The sequence below is a fragment of the Lynx canadensis genome, chromosome X, assembly GCF_007474595.2.
Source record: "Lynx canadensis isolate LIC74 chromosome X, mLynCan4.pri.v2, whole genome shotgun sequence".
In the NCBI taxonomy this organism is placed as follows: Eukaryota; Metazoa; Chordata; class Mammalia; order Carnivora; family Felidae; genus Lynx; species Lynx canadensis.
In genome coordinates this window covers 7874507-7889091 of record NC_044321.2, presented here as the reverse complement: position 1 = coordinate 7889091, position 14585 = coordinate 7874507, and the positions used below count along the sequence as shown (strand labels likewise).

At 42.8% G+C, this 14585-nt stretch overlaps 1 protein-coding gene across 3 annotated transcripts in view; it reads left to right on the top strand.

Moving 5' to 3' along the window:
• Positions 1–14585, top strand: part of ARHGAP6 (Rho GTPase activating protein 6) — a 232767-nt gene that overhangs the window by 18939 nt on the left and 199243 nt on the right. The window contains exon 1 of one of the 3 annotated variants that reach the window (XM_030306165.1): positions 10194–10416. The exons of the other annotated variants lie outside the window; for them this stretch is intronic. Coding sequence (XP_030162025.1) covers positions 10390–10416 — 27 coding nt within the window. The 5' untranslated portion in view covers positions 10194–10389. Of the gene's footprint in view, positions 1–10193; positions 10417–14585 lie in introns of those variants that run through there. 3 annotated transcript variants of the gene reach the window in all.

Sequence of the window (14585 nt, the reverse complement as noted above, 5' to 3'; positions counted from 1 at the left end):
ACCTTTGACCAATGGACAGATGACTTTTTGTTCTATTTTCATAGTTTTTTTTTAAAAGTTATGGTATTGAAGTCATTTGTTTTTTTTAGTTATTAATCTTACTGCTCCTTCCAACGTTTTGTTGAATAGCGTTTCATCGTGTTTTGGTTAAGTGATTTATGGCTGGCTCACAAATTCCAGTCTCAAGATTAAAGTTACTCAGAAATTCCTTAGGACACTCATTGTGCTAGCAGAAATTAAAAAACAAAAAAAAAAAGAACTGTAGGATAACATTCCTCTATCTGATTCCTCCATGACTGTGTTGAGTTCCATCACATACCTCCGACCCGTTCACCTCCAAATGGCCAGTAAGCATATATAACATACATACAGTTGACCAATAAGGACATGGAAGATACTCGAAATCATTAGCCATCAGAGAAATGCAAATCAAAACTACCAGGAAATACCACTTTATACCCTCTAGAGTGGTAACAATAAAAATGTCAGACAATAACAAGTGTTGGCAGGAAGACCGGACAATTGGAACCCTCATACAATGCTGGTGGGAACAGAATATGGTGCAGACACTTTGGAAAGCAGTCTGGCATTTAGGTATCATATGACTCACCAATTCCACTTCTAGGTATATACCTAAAAGAAAGGAAGTATGTGTCCACATACAAACTCGAACATTCACAGTGACATTATTCATAATAGCCCAAAAGTTGAAAGAATCCAACTGCCCTTCAACTGATGAATGGGTAAGTAAAATATGATATACCCATACGGCGGAATATTGTTCAGCAATAAAAAGGATGAAGTACCGATACATACTGAGTAGCGTGGGTCACCCTTGAAAACACTGTGTTGAGTGAAAGAAGCCAGCCACAAAGGGTCACATATTGTGTGATTTCACTTATATGAAATGTCTAGAATAGGCAAATCCATAGAGAGAGAGAAAGTAGTGGGGAGTGATTGCTAGTAGGTATGGGTGTCTTTTTGAAGTGATGAAAGTGTTGTCAAATCGGTCATGCCGATGGTTACAAAACTCTCTGAATATACCAGAAGCCATTGAATCGAACATCTCAAACGCGTGAGTTATATAGTACGTGAATTATATCTCAATGAAGTGGTTATAAAAATAAGCAAAAAAAAAAGAAGCCAACCAATGCTAGACTTGAATGGTATAGTCCACTGTACAGTAATTGTCTAGGCACATTTACTTGCGAAACAAAAGCTCCTCAGTTATCTATTTATGTGTTACTTGGCCATATATGTACTTAAGAAAGTTCTCAGTTTACTTACAATATATATGTGGCAGCCAGTTTATTTTATGTCATGGGAAACAGAAACAGCATGAGCCGAGGACTGTTTATGTGAGCACAGTCTGGCCTTTTGCTGGAGACTGGGATATATTGTAATGCCCCAAACCACCCACATACCCCACACATTCATCAGGGCCAACATGCTGGGAGCAACCAGGACTGCCAACCACAGGAAACTAGGATGCATTTTATGTGGACATTTGTAGACAAATGTAGCATAATCTGTTTAACTGGTGTGGTGGTGGTGGTGTTATGTGTGTTTACATTGTGTGTGCGTGTGTTTATAGCAAGCTCGGTCAGAATGCCCTAGGCCAAATTGTGCTATGAGCCTCTAAAAAGGAAGAACGATCAGTATCTTTGAAAATGTATTCTTGCATGCTCTCCATTGTTCAAGGATTGCTTTTCCCAGCTGAGGCCTGGTTTCCTTAGTCTTCTGTTTCTAGAGGATCCAGGAATGGGAAAAAGAAGCTTCCCTCCAACATCCACTCCCTATCATTTTACTCGATGCCTTATATGTATACTTTCTAATCCTTGGAACGGCCCTCTAATGGCGTTTATTTATCCCATCTTATTGATGGGGAACTGGGGCTTGTAGATGCCAAGTAACTTTCTCAAGGTCAAAGAGATACTAAATGATAGAATTGGGTTTTGAATGCATGTTAGCTGATTCAAAAGAACATCTCCAGACTCCTTCAGGGTAAGCTGCTTTTTGTCTTTCCAAGGAGAGATGACACCCTTTACTGTTTTGCTGTTGACCTAATCATAATCATTAGTAAAACTGAAACAGAAATTAATTATTTGAGTAGAAATTGATTATACAGCAATTCAGTACTTAGACCGGGAACCAAGGATTTCTGATTTCCATGCCAAACCTTAGCCATTCAAATTCTAAAATTAGTTGGCTTTTTTCCTGTGAAAATATAAAATCATATAGTAAACCCTTAGGTTTTAGGATAGCAGCCTGCAGAATAATTAATGATTAAGGAAAAAAAAAAAAAAGAAGAAGAAAGCAGAAACTCTCCTGAGAAGCAGCCAGCTGGTCACCTGGGACTTGGGTGGGCACCCATGACCCCTTGGGGGTAGAGGTGAAAAGCAATGGTGGGATAGCAATGTGCCCATACTGTTGACAGTGGGAAGGAGAGAGGGCAATGAAGACGAAGAACCAAGAACTGCTCGAGCATTCAGAGAGGCAGCCAGCAGCCCCTGACCCCTGACCCATGAGGATGCCGAGCTGAGTGCCACATTGAAGAGATGCTGTCAGTCATAATGGATTGTCACTAAGGATGATTGGAGACACATTCACTTCCGGTGGTAAAACTGTGACGGGCTCATTCGGCTCTGAATTTGATCGGTATTTTCACCTCTAATTGTACCTATATGACTAACTGGTTCAATGGCTTTTAAAGACAAGAAAATATCTCCATTAGAAAAATAAAAACTCTTACAGTGAGATGGTTAGTGCATAAACTTTGGGCTCTCCAGGATGTGTGCTTATCTAGAATGACTCATTCCTAGATGATCCAGGGTCGCTGAGGATTTACTGTACTGGGCCTTAAGAACTGTAACCTGCTCTTTTTAAAAAATATTTTTGGAGACATTTTTCCTTCCTGAGGTTACCCACAGCAGTATCCTTTGACCACATTTGCTTTGAGCTCTAGATTAGAGAAAAAACAATCTATAGCCACCCACAAATACGACATTTCTTAAGATGAGGCTTTCAGGGGCATAAAACTTGTGAACTGAATAGAAAATGTGGTTCCTGTTGGCAGGCGCTGTTCCTTTCATTGAGTTCTAATTACATGGGATAGTTTTTAGGTGAACCAAATGCAAAGCAAAAGGGTTGCTTTTCTTTTTTGATTTATATGTTGAATTAAGAAGACTGCAGATGAACTTGAACAGACTGGAAGACTAGACACTGAATGAGTCTAACACTCGTCTTTGGAATCTCGCTCGTGTGGCTTATGTGGACTTTAAGGCTTTGGTGCATGGATAACATTGTTTCCAACCTGAAGGCACCTTGCTACTCTGCCTTCTGGAGCAGAGTTCTGGAGCCCAAAGGTAGTTAGGATGGTTTACGATGGTGGGGTGCAGGACAGATTAGCAATAGGAGATAGAACGGGTGGAGAGGCTCATCAGAGAGACGAGGAAGGTAGCTTTTGCCTCTGAGCCGGGCGTGACTCAGTCGGGTGCTGGTGACAGTAGAAGATGGACAGGAGATGTGGAAAAGAACTAGAAGCAGCCGAGCACAGGGTAGCGGAGCTCGGGTCTCTGTATGCACCATGTTTGTGTTCCTGTATTCAGCCTTTTCTCCCCAATTGCCTTGTGCAGGCCTGGCCTTTCTCCATCTCTGTGTCTTTTTGAAGCATTGCAGGATATTCGACATCAGCACCTAATTATGAGCCTGTTTCATCTCTGCCTTAACATGGTTTAAGTATGTCTGCGGAGGAAGAACATTTACTTACATTGTTAACCGTCCCTTTTCATGTCGCGAAACAGCAGATTTGTTTAGCCAACAGATTTCGCCAAGAAGGCAGTGAATGAAATTTCAGTTTTCCAGTTATGTTTGAAGTTAACGTTTGGTGATAGAGAGCCAAGCTCAGTCAAGCAACACTTTCTTACGAAAGCATCTTTGAGCTCTACATGAATCATGACTTAACGTAGCATTCGGCCTTCAGACCAGCGCTGTCCAGTAGAAATGTAACCCAAACCACATGGGTACTTGTGAATGCTCTAAGAGAAATGTTTAAAGAGTAAAAGAGGGGCGCCTGGGTGGCGCAGTCGGTTAAAGCGTCCGACTTCAGCCAGGTCACGATCTCGCGGTCCGTGAGTTCGAGCCCCGCGTCGGGCTCTGGGCTGATGGCTCAGAGCCTGGAGCCTGTTTCCGATTCTGTGTCTGCCCCTCCCCTGTTCATGCTCTGTCTCTCTCTGTCCCCCAAAAAAAAAAAAAAAAAAAAAAAAAAAAAAAGTTGAAAAAAAAATTAAATAAAGAGTAAAAGAGACAGAGAGAAACAACAATATATTTTACCTGACATATCTGAAATAGTTTCATTGTGGTATGCAATCAGAAAGATTAGTGGGGAGGTATATTATGGTATATATTTTTTTCATTCCAAGTCCCTGAAATGCGGCCTGTGTTTTGTACTCACACCACATCCTAATTTTAACTGGCCACGTTTCGAGCGCTTTGTGGCCCCCGTGGCTAGTGGCTGCCATATTTGACACCAGGGCTTTAGAGGACTGGACTGGGAGACAGAAGGTGATATATCTGATTCAGTTCTCTGCTGAGGAAACTTTTATGTCAATCAGTGCGATTTTCCACTCTCCCCCATGCCTGTGCCCCAGCCCTCGGCACCCCAGGACCGCATTTTCCACTGAAATAGTCCGGATTTTGTATCTCTGTAGGTGATATGGGTATGGGACCATGTTTTCGTGTTGCATGGTAAAATGCAGCTGCTGTTCTCTGCTGGCGTGCCACTCGGCTTTGAATTCCAGCCCCTTGGCTTTCCCACACTGGGCAGCCAACGCAAATGATTGTTTGCACTGATACCTGTTCCTTTCTGAGAAGATGAAGGCAGTAATCAGATTTGTACTTAGTACAAGGTGTTCAAGTGAAATTACCTAGTGGTTTTGGCAATCCTCCCTCCCGAATTGCTGGGGTGTATCTTCATCGGGGTTATATAAATAGGAATTGCCCACCTCCTAAATAGAGTGTGTAATACGGGAGGTAACCTAGGCATCCTCCCACACCCTGCCACAATTGATGCCCAATTATTCCCCAGAACACCTAAGACTTTATGTAATAAGGTCCTGGGAAGAGGGGAAGTGGCAGGCAAAAGTGGAATGAATGTGTCAAACATCGCTCATGTGCGAAATGTGTGGATCTGGCATTTAGGTGCAAGACGCTTTTTGCTTCCAGTTTCGGGGTTTGTTACATTGCAAGCAGGGCTCGGTGTTGCCAGGGCAGCGTCTTGGAGCTGATACTCACACAGACAGCCAGCGATTGCTGGACCTACTGATACCAGCACAATCATGGACCAAGCCATCCTAGAAGAGAGGGGACTCCTGGGAGATAAAGCCCGAGTCGTTACGATGCGTTTCCTCACGCAAAACGGGGAGCACGCTCTTCTATTTATTAATTAATCTGCTATATAAAGCTTTGCTTAAATTAGGAATGGGCTCAAAGTGTGACTCACTGGCAGTCTTTAATGTTTGGAAAACGTTCAGAGAAGATGCAACCAAAATGGATGGAAAATTTGTATGCTTATTTGAGTTGTTCTCGTATGTTAGCGTTTACAAATTTCTTTAAAACGAGACAATCTTTAGATGTTTAGGTAGAGTGCAATCGTGTGGCCAAGAGCTTGGGAACGAGACCCTAAATTTCTGGGCAATGTCATCCTTTGAGTTTGTATTTGGAATCGGGCATCGCTTCAAATTCTGACTCTGGAACTTAACTAACTGGGTGACTTTGAGAAAGTTCTCTGTGAGCCTCAGTATTATTTTTTAATTGGATCAGCAAAATTATCTCACAAGGCTGGAGTCAGAACTATGGAGGAGGATGTACATGAAGTGCTTGGACAGTGATCAGGACAAAGTACACCCTGAATAAATGGTAACTACTCAGTTGTAAAAGTTAACATGTTGTCAGATGTCTTTCAATTGTGTGTGTGTGTGTGTGTGTGTGTGTGTGTGTGTGTGTGTGTGTAATGAGAATGTATAACGTACTAGCTTTTAAACCTAATTATTTTTATTCCAAAACAGGAAATATGTCCAATGATATATTTTTATTCAAGTCAACAAACATTTGCTGAGTTTGGGTTATGTCAAAGAATTTACTGTTGGGTGATGAGGTGTACATTATTGTCAAGTTTTGAGTATCCTAACATCCTGTACATGAATGGCTGTTAGGTCACAGCTTCCTTCCTGTGGCTCTTAGAACGTAATGCCCGTGGCCCTGTGGTCCTCAACTGGGGGCACTTTTGCCCCCCCCCCCCCGCCCAAGGACATTTGGCAAGGTCTGCAGACATTTTTGGTTGTCACAGCTGGGGGAAGGGTGCAAATGGCATCTAGTGGATAGAGGCCAGGGATGTTCAACAGTCTTACAGTGCAGAGGAGAGCCTCCACCACAAAGAATTGTTTAGCTCTAAATGTCAATAATGCCAAGGTTAAGACACCCTGGATTTGGCCTGCCCCTCTCTACTCCCATTCCTGTTGTACAAAAGTACACACTCCAGATGGCCAGTGGACAACACCACTTGACGACCAGGGAGGGCACACGTTTCACACAACTAATGCCTTCCTGCCTCTCCTCTCTCCTCCTTCCTTCCCCTTATTCCAAATGTTGGTGAGTTATTTTTAAAAACGTATGTTGTTTGACTCCTGCTCTTTCTGTTTTATATTTAGGAAAAAAAAATGACTTTGTTTATAATCAAAGGTATGCTGTTAGTGAAGCACCATATTAAGACCAATATCCATCAACTTTGAAGCCCTTGAAATTGCCAGAAAGTCCCTGTAGGAACTGTATCCACCCCAGCCTTCTATCTCTTTTCTGATCTTTCTCTTGTTAAATCTGTTTGTCCTGAGGCATCAGGTTTCAGGGTAAACACAGTAGTCTTAATCAGCGCTGTCCTTCTGTTTTATGTTATCAAGCAGCATTATTGCTTTCTTTGGTTCTTCACTATATGTGTATACATTTCAGCTGAAATGTGGGTTGAGTAGATTTAAAAGAATTTTTTAATGTTTATTTATTTTTGAGAGACAGACAGAGAGACAGAGACAGAGCGCACAAGCAGGGGAGGGGCAGAGACAGAGGGAGACACAGAATCTGAAGCAGGCTCCTGGCTCCGAGCTGTCAGCACAGAGCCCGACGTGGGGCTCGAACCTACGAAAACGTGAAATCATGACCTAAGCCAAAGTTGAACACTTAACCGACTGAGCCACCCAGGTGCCCTGGGTTAAATAGATTTTTTTTAGGTTCGCTAGAACAATGGTAGTCTTACGGTTTTTAAGAGAAGGTGTTTATTGAGTTTCTTAAGAACTGATTGAAAAATAAATAAGTAAAAAGGAAAAATGAATGAAAAAATTTTCACCCATCTGTCAGTGGGGGTTGCCCGTTGACTATCATCTTATTCATAGTGACTACCCATCGTGTCAGTATTCATGTGTACAGACGGGACAAAAAACATGATAATAATTTCACCGTGTGTAGGTTTAAACGATTGATCATTGCTTTGCCTTTTTGCAGCCGATGCAGTCTTTTTTATAGAAACTGTTTCCGGTTGTGGTCTTAGAGAGCATCAGCATTGTGTAGTATGCCAGCTTGGAAAGAAATACCTGAAAAGCCACCAACAAATGTAAAGCGTCAGAATAATCAGTCAAGCATTAGTCACGCATGCCTAACAGATATCCTCTGGTAAATGTGCTCCCCTGAACTCATTGGTTCGCACCCAGGCGGTTTTGCCCCCAGGAGACATTTGGTGATGTCTGGAGACGTTTTTGGTTTTCACAGATGGAGTGGGGGTGATATGCCCCTGGCATCTAGCGGGTAGAGACCAGCGGTACTCCTAAATATCCACAGTGTACAGGACACCTCCCACCGCAAAGAATTATCGAGCCCGAAACAACAGTGTGAGATAGAGAACCTGCTGTAGATATTACGTATTTTTCTAGAGTTTGTATTGTCGCTCTTCATTTAAGGTTTGACCAGGCTATTAGGATCATCTAGGTAAAAACTGCCCTCTCCTAGGCTGGCTGGACATAAAGCCGTGAGTGTTAAGGTCAAGGTGATACCTACCCGGGAGGGTTGTCAAGGGGAATTCGTTTCTTGGGTGGGAGGCTGGATTAGCTACCCTGGGATGTCTCTCCGAGCCCAAGCGTTCTATGCTTCTTCTCTTTCGCCCCACAGAGCCATGTTTCAGCAAGAATCCTTCCCAAAGTTTGTGGTCATCATGACCAGCCTGTTCTCAGATCCTGCCATTAGAGCCAAGCAGAGTATTTTTGGAAAGTTGATGAATGTGCCGAGAATGTTATTTTTAAATAGCATTCTGCTGTGCAACACCACAATACAGTCTCCTCAATGGAGCTGAGTCCAAGTGGAGGCATGACCTCTAATGTCTAATAGTAAACTCTCGAGAACCTACGAAGACCAACAACTCTAGAGGTTTCCAAATCTATTCGCATGACCACATGCTGCCCCTGCTGTCCCCTGAGACACATGGACATCCCCCTTCTTGAAATTCAGACCCTCAAATATCAGGAAAGACACAGAATGCTGTGCAGTCATGGGACGAGTGTCATGATAACAGCAGAAGGTCGAGCTAGGTGAAGGTTAAACATTAGGAGTCTAATACTGAAATATTTCTGGACGAAATGATAAGATGTCTGGGACTTCTTTTGGCATTATCTGCTAGAGTAGAATTCTGAAAGTTAGTGTTTTAAAGGGAAAATGGGGAGCTACAGGAGTGGCATTTTGGCGACGTCCCCTGGAAGCAGAGGCAGGGGCGCTTTTTAGCAGAGGAGGGTGCACGCGTGGTAGCCTTTCTTTTCGTGACCGGGACAGTGAGCAGCCTCACTTTGTCACCTTCTTCCTGTCATCCGCAATGCCTTCTCTCCTCACACCCGGACGCGGCGCGTTCCTGAAGACCTCACTCCGTCCCCACGCCCTCCTCCAGCTGCGGTAACATCGCCCTCTCTGCCGAACTCCTGCCCCTCTGCCTCTTGGGCGTCTTTTTGTAAAAACTGGGATAGAACTCATATCGCGTAAGATTCACCAGTTCAAAGTGTACCGCTCAGTGGGTTTCCGTACATTCACAGAGCTGTGCGTCCATCACCACATGTTTTAGAACGTTTTCCAGCATCTCCGGAGGCCCTCCGACACCCCCTCCCCTGACAACCACTAATCTACTTTCTGCCTCTATAGATTTGCCTTTTCTGGCTTGTTTTCCCTTAGCATGTCTTCAAGGGTCTCCATGTTGTAGCGCGTATCAGAACTTCGTTCCTTTTTTATGGCCAAATAGCCTTCCGTTGTATGGGTCGACCACATTTTGCTTAGCCATTCATCAGTTGGTGGGCGTTTGGGTTGTTTCCACTTTTTGGCTATTATGAATGATGCTGCTGTTTTCATGGCTCTCGAGACGGAACCTACTTGAGTGGAGTTGCCGGGTCATACAGCAACTCTATGTTTATCCATTTGAGGAACCGCCAGACGGCGCTCGTTTGCGTTCCCACCAGCAGTGCATAAAGGCTCTCAGTTTCCCACGTCCTCTTTGACATCTGGATCGGCACAAGTCTGTTGATATTATTATTTGTCTTCAGGATGAATTATCTCCCACGTGTTAGTTGCACTTCCCCAGTTCAACTGCAGACTACTTAAGATGGTGATCCACTGTGTGGTCTTCATCCTACCAAATGGGTCTTGATTGCCTGCCACGTGCCAGGAACCAAATGGTCAGGCTGCGAAGATGAAAACGTTCTGTTTGGTGGCGGAGGCACGTGCGATCATATCAGCCCATTTCTGGGCGACAGGTGCAGTCATGAGCACCTATTCAAGGAACGGCCTTCGCTTCCCAGAATTCATTTTGTTGCCTCCCTCCCACAATGCCATACTTACAAACACCGCTTAAGCCTACTATTGAACACATTCTATTTCAGAGAAGGAACAGATCTCTGTGTGTGTCCTCCTTTTAGTCCAAATGTAGAAACTCTGATTTTTCTCTTGGGTATTTGCATTTCAGTACCACTTAGCGAATATGCTTAAGGAAATAAATGCCAGCAGTATTTCTAGCCGTCACTTTGGAAGTACAATGTGAGTTATTTTGAAACAGTGAATCATCAAGAATGTTAATCTGTTGACTTGTAAGTATAAAAGCTGCTTGAGACTCTAGGCTAAGGAGACAAAAGGAACCTTCTAAAATTTTCATTCCTTTGGACTCAAAAATACATTGTCCATATGTTGCTTTCACCTGCAGTCAGTCTGGTTTTGTGTTTGTCTTGCTTCAACTACCCGTCCGTGGTCAAGAGAAATGAAGGTATTTGGAATCCGTGAATGGTGTCAAGAATGAAAAGAATCCAAGTATAAACTGTTGAAATGAGAGCATTATTATGCCATATAAAGGTATGATTATCCAAACATAGGCATATGATCGTTAAAATAGGTTTCATATTGTGCCTTTAAGTGACTTAATAATAGCATCAAATTGTTTTCATCTGAGTTCTTAATTACCTAATGGAAAAGGTCAATGTTTGCAGTGCCAGAGCAGAGGCAGAAAGGAATTTCTTGTATTTAGGAAAAAGTCATTGATCACCTGATTGATCATCTGATAGGAAAGAGAACGACACTTTTATTCCAATTTGTAAATCATATCAATTTTAACAGTGAACTAACAAACTCTTCTGTGATTCATTTGAACTCCGAAAAGAGGTTTGCGTATAGAAAAGAATAACTAGGAAATTAACAGCGATTTGTATGTTTGTATTAGATATAGATGGGTAAAATCTTTATTGACTCTGTGAACATAGAAAAATAATAAGATTCTCCCATGGGTTCGATATTTTATAAGCACTTACAGAGCACTTACTAATTTACCAAGCGCTGCTTTAGGATTTTTACAAATACTGACTTCTTTAATCTTCGTAGTAAGCCTAGGGAATGTGTACAATTATTATCCCCATTTTCCAGATATGGAAACTGAGAGTTTCAGTGACTTGTGTAAGGCCACCCAAGTAGTTAGTGTAATCCCATGCAATTTGACACCAGAGTGCCTGCTCTAGCCCATCTCTCAAAGAATGCAATCACTGAGTTATACCAATGTGGGGATTCTGTTGGCTTGACATCATTCCAGGTTTCACAGGGCGATTGGCTGCAGGATTTTTCGCATAGCCCAGGAGAGCAATGAAATAAGTGTGGGAGATAAAATATTTTATGCTTTGTAACCAATATTTTCTGTGGTCTATATAATGCATTATTCATGCCGTGTATTATACATTACAGATTCTATATATTATACTACATTTCCCTATCACATATATTCATGTTATACGTATGTACATGTACGTCCGTATATTGTACACATGCATAGATGCCTTACCCCTTGCAGGCTCCCCTTCCCTCTGTGTCTCCATGGCCTCGATAATTATGTGGGCTCTCCATCCTTGGTCCCCCCTTCTCAGACTTTCAAGAACTTCAGACTGCTAGTATTCTTGGAAGCTATTAGTCTTTCTTCGCTGTGAGAAGGATATTGAAGGGTCCACAGTATCCATCTGTCTTCGGACGCCAAGGTTAGATTATGGAAGAGAGGTCCAAAGACCTCGGGCATGTCCGCAGCTTGGCAGTGTGACACTAACTTTTCTGCTCTGGGGCACCTTTCACAAAAATGAGTTTCTTGGCATCGTTCTTACATGCAGGGACATCTCATGGCAGTTGCTTGTAATATCAGCTACTCCCAAGAATGGCAGACTTGTATTCATGTACTGGTCAGTGACTTCTCAAAGACGGGCCCCATTTACCAGCATTAGGTCCCCCATGTCTAATCATTTAGGGTATGTGTGCGTGCGTGCGTGTGTGTGTGTGTGTGTGTGTGTGTGTGTGTTTAAATAGGCCAAAATAATGAGTGTTAACAAACCTTCTATTGTTCCATGCCAAGAGGATCTCAAATTAGGTAGGATGTTGCATGTGCTTATAACAGCAAGTTAGTTACAAAGGCAGGGAAGCCACTGGATTAAAGCTAATAATCTCCCTATAGGCTCTGAGGTTTGTTTTTTTTTTTTAAATAGAGCTTACATTAAACAGATGTGATGAGGAGAGTCATAGTTGTATAGGCTTCTTTAATCTAAGTCAGTGTTTGTCATCTTGGCATTCATGCCAGAACTTATTTTTAAATGGGCTGCTATGTGCACAGTATATTGCCTTGCCTTCCAAGTACTGTGTCAGAATTTGGACCAGTACCTAATAAGAATAACAAAACCATGCATCTCAGAACAGTGCCTGTATGCAATAAGCATTTAATAAATACTTTTGAAAAAAATAAGTGGATTGACTACAGTTTTACCAGGAAATAGAAGAAGGTAACTTAAACCCCTGACCACTTGGAAGGAGGGAGCAGCTACTCTGAGAGGGGGCAATCACCCCAGATCTCTCTCTCTGTTGCCTCTGGGTAAAAGAAATACAATGGAGGAAGAGCTGGGAAAACGCAGGCTCGCTGGGTAGCAAGATGGCTGCCTCTTTACACACCATCTGGGAAGCGTCTCATGCGGCATCGTGCCCAGAGCCAGAATTTGGTTGACTGCTTGACTTTTCAGAGGTTTTAAAGTTCTCGTGAGGTGGGAGCTGTGGTGCGGGTTAGCGATCCTCAACACAGCCTGTGGTGATTTGGAGTGCTTACATTTCAGCCTGCCATGTACCCTCATTTCTACTAGAAACAACTAAAACGGATGGTGAAGTCTCAATGCTTTCACTCTGAAGAGTAAGGGTTCCATGTCTCTGGCATGATAGTACTCCTACAGGGTGATTCATAGGTTAAACCATTAGAACAGAAAAGAGGAAATATTTTTACTTGGCTAAGCCCTCCTTTTTAAAAACAAATACTACAATTTTTTTAAAAACCGTATCACTGGCGTAGTGTTCAGTTCTTTTCACAATTGGTTGCTCTTTAAGCACACAATCTTTAACTATGAAATCATTCAGAGATAATTACTTTTGGAAGGAAAATGACAAGGGAAAATAGTTTTGTAGTCAACTTTTGATTATCCATGATGATTTTGCCACTGGAATTAAAATCCCATGTTAGCAAATAGCAACAGTTACCTTCTGTCTTTGCTAACCCCTGGAACAAAATGTTTTATTAGGAGACAGGACTGAATTTTATTTCTGCTCCTGGGCCTCGGGCCTGTCTTGTATTTCCACTGCCTGTAGCACCTAATGTTTTCCCCATTTCGGCAGTGGGCTGGACCTGGCTTGCGCTGGATGGAGAACCGATTGTGCGCTTCTCTTTCCGACCCCATGTTCCAGTCCCCACCTTGGTACCTTGAAATCTGCCACAATGGGAGTATTTACACCATGGAAATTGGCGAGGGCTGCAAATTGGGCTCTCCTCCAGGGAGTTAGCTATTAAGTATTTCTCCAGCACACTGCTGCCACACTCAGTCTTCAGTCCTTTTGATCCGTATTCTCTAAAATATGTGATATGTCGCCCTCTTTGTAAGCAGTGGGTGTAATGGAAAAGGTCACTCTTTCTTTGCCTCGTTATAATCATTCCTATACCTGGATCTGCTTTTTAGTCTCTCTTTCTCCACATTTCCCATCAGAAGGAGGCGTCTTCCTTCTGAAAGCCTTTGCTCACTTCTCATTTGTTCACTCTGATTGCCCACAGCCCAGGATTTGGCGAGCCAAGCCCTCTAGGTATGCATATAGAAGAAAAACAAATGAGAGTTTGAGGAGTTCTATTACAGAAGAAAGTTCTCGAATAAAGTGCATAGCCTTGGCCCAGAGCTTTTGTGACGGGCCAGTTTGGTTGCCAGGACTGACTTTATGGGCGTTAGCCCTGGGCAGTCACCCGCTGCCCGTGCTCAGAAGGGCCTCATGCATGGTTTGATGCTCTGCCGTCACAACATCTTGAAATGCTGAATACTTTTTGACCAAGAGGACCTGTGTTTTCATTTTGCTCAGGGCCCCATCCATTATGTAGGCAATCCTGATAGTTGTTCAGATGTCTTCTTTGCTTCTGATTTTAGAAAGCCCAATTTCTTAGAAGTCTGGCGTCTAGATCAGTGGGATGTTTCTATATTAACCGCAGATGGATGCTTGGTCAGATCACTCTGAATCCTGAGTGAGGAGTTTAAGAAAAATGGTGTTTGTTCTCCTTTATTATATTTTGATTTTTCTAAGAAGGCGGCCTAGAAAGGGAAAAGATAGGCCGTAATGCTACTAATGTATTTTAAGTCTGAGTGTGTAAGATTGCTTTCAGGCCTCCATTTGCAAGGAAGCGCTTTTTGATTTTCTTGTTAATGCATGCTTCTAAAATAATCTCATTGATGTATTAGTTACATATCTTGCAATCTATCCAGTTTAAGTATACGATGCAGTGATTTGTCATAAATTGGCACAGCTGTGCAGACATCCCCACAGTGTGTTTCAGGACATTTCAGTCACCCAGTGTGATTGCTTATGCCCGTTGCCAGTGCTGCCCTGTTTCCATCCCTAGCCCTTGGCAAACCACTCAACCACTGTGTTCCTCAGACGATTTGCCTTTTATGGACATTTCATACAGAGGGAATCACACAATACGT